This window comes from Oxyura jamaicensis, chromosome 14 (genome assembly GCF_011077185.1).
Source record: "Oxyura jamaicensis isolate SHBP4307 breed ruddy duck chromosome 14, BPBGC_Ojam_1.0, whole genome shotgun sequence".
Classification (NCBI taxonomy): Eukaryota; Metazoa; Chordata; class Aves; order Anseriformes; family Anatidae; genus Oxyura; species Oxyura jamaicensis.
The window spans coordinates 1,589,693-1,593,698 of NC_048906.1; the positions used below are offsets into that span (position 1 = coordinate 1,589,693).

General features: G+C 46.6%; 1 protein-coding gene across 1 annotated transcript; it reads right to left on the reverse strand.

The window, feature by feature from the left end:
* Nucleotides 1-487: 487 nt before the first annotated feature.
* On the reverse strand, nucleotides 488-4,000 carry GFER (growth factor, augmenter of liver regeneration). The gene is made up of 3 exons (XM_035339710.1): nucleotides 3,907-4,000; nucleotides 3,079-3,284; nucleotides 488-2,493 (listed from the first exon to the last, which is right to left on the reverse strand). Exons 2-3 carry the CDS (start codon nucleotides 3,195-3,197, stop codon nucleotides 2,331-2,333), a joined length of 282 nt encoding a protein of 93 aa, XP_035195601.1. The 5' UTR covers nucleotides 3,198-3,284; nucleotides 3,907-4,000; the 3' UTR covers nucleotides 488-2,330.
* Nucleotides 4,001-4,006: the final 6 nt, after the last annotated feature.

The following is a 4,006-nucleotide window of genomic DNA, read 5'->3' on the forward strand; positions in this document are numbered from 1 at the left end:
CTGAAAGGGATACACAATTTGTTTCCTTTCCATGCTCTTTCAGGATGTGGACAGATATTCAGTGGAAGGCTGCCAGCCTCCTGCCCATCACTAGCTGCTTGCAGCTCTCTAACCTGGCCCATTTTCGGTACTAAGATGAAATAGGACAAGACAGGTGCTTTACCAGCCTCCACAGTCATACTGCAGCAAATTAGCAAGAAATCTCATAACCTGCTCCCATGAGCAATGAAATCGTTGAGGGCAGATTAGAGAGGAACAGAAACATGATCCTTTAGCACAACCAAGTCCAGCAGAAAATGCTTGTCCACATCCATTGGCAATTTAGGCCTGACAGAAAGGGGGCAACAGCCTTTTTGTTGGTCCTCACCACGCTAGTGGATACCTACGTGCTTTGTTTGGGGAATTGAGATCATTACTAAAAAGCAAGAACTAGGGGCTGGAATTTATTTGTTCTAAGAACCTCACCATGCTAATAGGGAATTTTTCAGAGGACTTTTCACAATCTACTTAAATACCTTGAAGTAAGAAGTCAGATTGCACACTTCAAGAAACAGTTTGGTTTGGTTTGTGTTTAGGAATGTTATTAAATAAAGTTTGCTAGAATAACCAGTCCATAAAACGTGTCATACTCTTTTTAACAGGTCCAACTTGAAAAGATTTGAACGTGCCGTAAATCTTCCAAACGTATTTCCAAAGTTCTGATAGCTTTTGTAAACACTAAGGAGCCCCACGCACAAAGGTTTGAAGATCAAAGTTCTCAGCTACAGACCGCTATCACCCTCATACTGTTATAGAAGTACCACTTCCATGTAACTCTCACTCTATCAGCAAATTTACAAACATTCTGCAGAGCACCAAATAAGGAAGCTTACTGAAACACACCAGCAAAGCCCAGTACAGAAGGAAGAAGCCTCTAATTGTCATGGCTTGTGCAAACTGCAAACTTCCACAGCCAGAAATGCAATAAGGGCATGATACTGCTATCTGTTTTAAGAACTTGAAAGTATTTAAAGTATTTAGACATTTTTATATATATAAACTGTATCTTTAAAGAGACGTGCATTTATACACGTTGTGGCGTAAATCATTTACGCTGCTATTGCACTTCCATCCCAAATTCACACTTCCGTATCAGTAACGCTGACGCAATATAGCTGACCTAGGGCAAATGCCAGTAACATGGATTCTGGCCAGCATCTATAGAGGGAATCTGCCTTGGGGACTCCTCCGAGTCTTCTGTGCAATAAATACTATCTAAAGCTGACCTTACAGCCCTAAGCAGGACTCAGGAACTGCAAGGGGGGTTGTAAAGGCCTTTTGTTCTAGGGAGACCTTTAGCTAGGTGAAAACACCAGAACGTCAAACAGGTGAGCACAGAGCAATCAAGAATTTCAAAACACAAATGACAACTCAGAAATACTGTACACCAAACAAAACGGAATATGCTTCATTACAGGTATCAGTCTCAGACCGTTACAGCTGTTTTCACAACTGGCAAAAGTTCTTAACAATGATGAAGAATTATCTGCTTTAAAAGTAAGAAGCAGTAAGCTCAGTAGGCCTTCTTGTCGTACTGTTTCTGGATTCAAAGAAAATGAGCAATCCATTTAAAACACCTGAATTTCACCCAGTTGATACTTCCTTCCATTCATGATTTTTTTTGTCTTGTTTTAGTTCACTTTTCTACGATGTCATCTTATCTAAGTTGAAACACAGAAATAAAATGAGAAACGAAGGTTCCATGACTTTAACACTTAAATTAAATGTACCTGCTTTCAGAGCTCTTAGTCAAACAACTGGATGAAAGCTTAACAACAGGCAGTGGAGATGTCTGAAAAAGAGCGCAGGGGGTACAGACTTGGCACAAAGCACAGCATGAACTTGCCCTACCAGAACAGAAGTTAAAATTACAACGGAAAAGTTCTCTAAAACATCAGGGTAGTGCTTGCAGACAAATGTAAAACGTCACAAGGCAGTCCTCTACAAGAGTGTGCAGGAAAAGGAATTCTAGTCACAGAAACAAGCAAATGCCCCTAAAATAAGGAAATGTTGCCATGAAGAAGTCTTCACAAGTTTGTCAGGAAATTTCACAGGTTTCTGGCAATTCCTTCCAAATGTAAGGCCTCGGTCCCTCAGATGATGCATTTGATAAGACCATTTATCAAAATGCTATGAGGATAAGATTTTCAAGTCGACTTTCAGAATTGGTTTCACCTTTATTTTCACAAGCCATATCAGTCACGCACACACACATTTCCTCGCACATCTCCCTGTAGTGACTCAACACCAGAGTGAATTGGTCTGTTAGATTTCAGAGCAGTCTCTATGGATTAATCACAACTACCGTCTTTCCAACCATCTCTCCAGCGCTCGTCCACACGAGAGCAGTCAAATTCAGATTTCCCCAGTTTCCTGTTCACTTCATTATGAAGAAGACACAACCACTGGGAGAAGTTATTTCTGTTGCTAGTATCAGGCTGATTTGTTCGCAATCTGCAAACAGAGAAGAGGAAACAAGCGTTACTGCTTTAGTCACCAACTTCAATACCTAAAGAAGGCACGTACCACCCAGACGGCCAGTCTCCTGCTGAACATTTTTTGCCATGTGATGCCTCCAACCCCCAAAAAACAAAGACATTTTTGATAAATATGTTGACAGTAACAGGGGTAGAAAACTTTACCAAACATCACAGCCTATCTCAGCCTTTGCTTCCACTGCTGTGGTTGTCAGTAAAGGGGCTCTTCTGAGATATAAGCACGTTTGCCTACTGAAATCTGAATTATTTCAGGTCACAGTCTAATTCCACGACTGAGGGCAAGTCCAGTTTGAACCAGGAAGACAATAAAACAACCCTGGGGAGGCCTTGGAGGCAGCATACAACCTAACAGCACTAGAAAAGGTCTTTGTTTTCTGAATAAGCGTATCTTTGATCTATGCAGTGGAAGAAACCAGTTCAGGTACCTATAAACCCCAACAGCAGGAAGAGCTGCTGATATGCAAATACCTGCTGCAAGCCAGCACTTCAGGGCCCTTCACAAGCTACCAGGAAAAAAAAAAAAATCAAAGAGGCAAATGACCTTTCCCTCAGATCCTCGGCACAGTGCTCGCAGGGGTAAAACTTGGAGAAGAGGTTGATGAAGTCTCTCATCTCCTTCTGCTGGGTGCTGGTGGGGCGGTCAGGGTAGTAGGCTGCCATGGTGTGCAGGAAGGCCCAGGTGTTTCGGCCCAGCTGCTCGCTGTCCAGGGGGCAGTCTGGGGGCGGCTCCTTCTCCTCCACCACAGCCTGCAGCAGGAGAGAATCCCAGAGTCACAGAATGGCTGAGGTTGGAAGGGACCTCTGGAGATCACCTAGTCCACCCCCCTGCCAAGCAGGATCACCTAGAGCACATTGTGCAGGATAGCATCCAGGCGGGTTCTGAATATCTCCAGAGAAGGAGACTGCACAGCCTCTCTGGACAACCTGTCCCAGTGCTCTGTCACCCTCCCAGTAAAGCAGTGCCCCCTCATACTGAGCCAGAGCCCCCCTGTGCTTCAGTTTGTTCCCGTTGCCTCTTGTCCTGTCACTGGGCACAACTGAGAAGACCTGACAGCCTCCCAGTGTACATCGATGAGATCTCCCCTCACTCTTCTCTTTTCCCAGCTACCCGGCCCAGCTCTCTGCCTGCCCTCCTACGCCAGGCGCCCCAGCCCCTCATTATTTTATTAGCCCTAAGTTTTAGCCCCAAGCGAGGGCTGTGAGGGGGCATCAGCACCGAGGGGCACAGCCCCTTGACACCCCAGCACAGGCACAGCGGCCGAGCTGGGGGCAGCCCCTGCCCCGTTCCCTCCCCCGCGGGTGCACGAACCGGGCCGCGGCCCCAGCGCCCCCGGGGCTGTCAGGGGAGGCCCCGGCCCCGCCGCCTCACCCCGCCGCCCGGCGCCGCCCGCTTCCTCTGCTCTCGGAGCCAGCTCTTGAAGTCCGTGCAGGCCCGGCACGGCTTCTTGGGCGGCTCCTCCGCCCCGGAG

Excerpts from the sequence above, each read along its gene's own strand:
- GFER (XM_035339710.1), bottom strand. The coding sequence starts at position 3,197 with ATGGCAGCCTACTACCCTGACCGCCCCACCAGCACCCAGCAGAAGGAG. Across the intron at positions 2,494-3,078 it reads GCCGAGGATCTGAGGGAAAG|ATTGCGAACAAATCAGCCTG; the intron begins GTCATTTGCCTC and ends CTCTGTTTGCAG.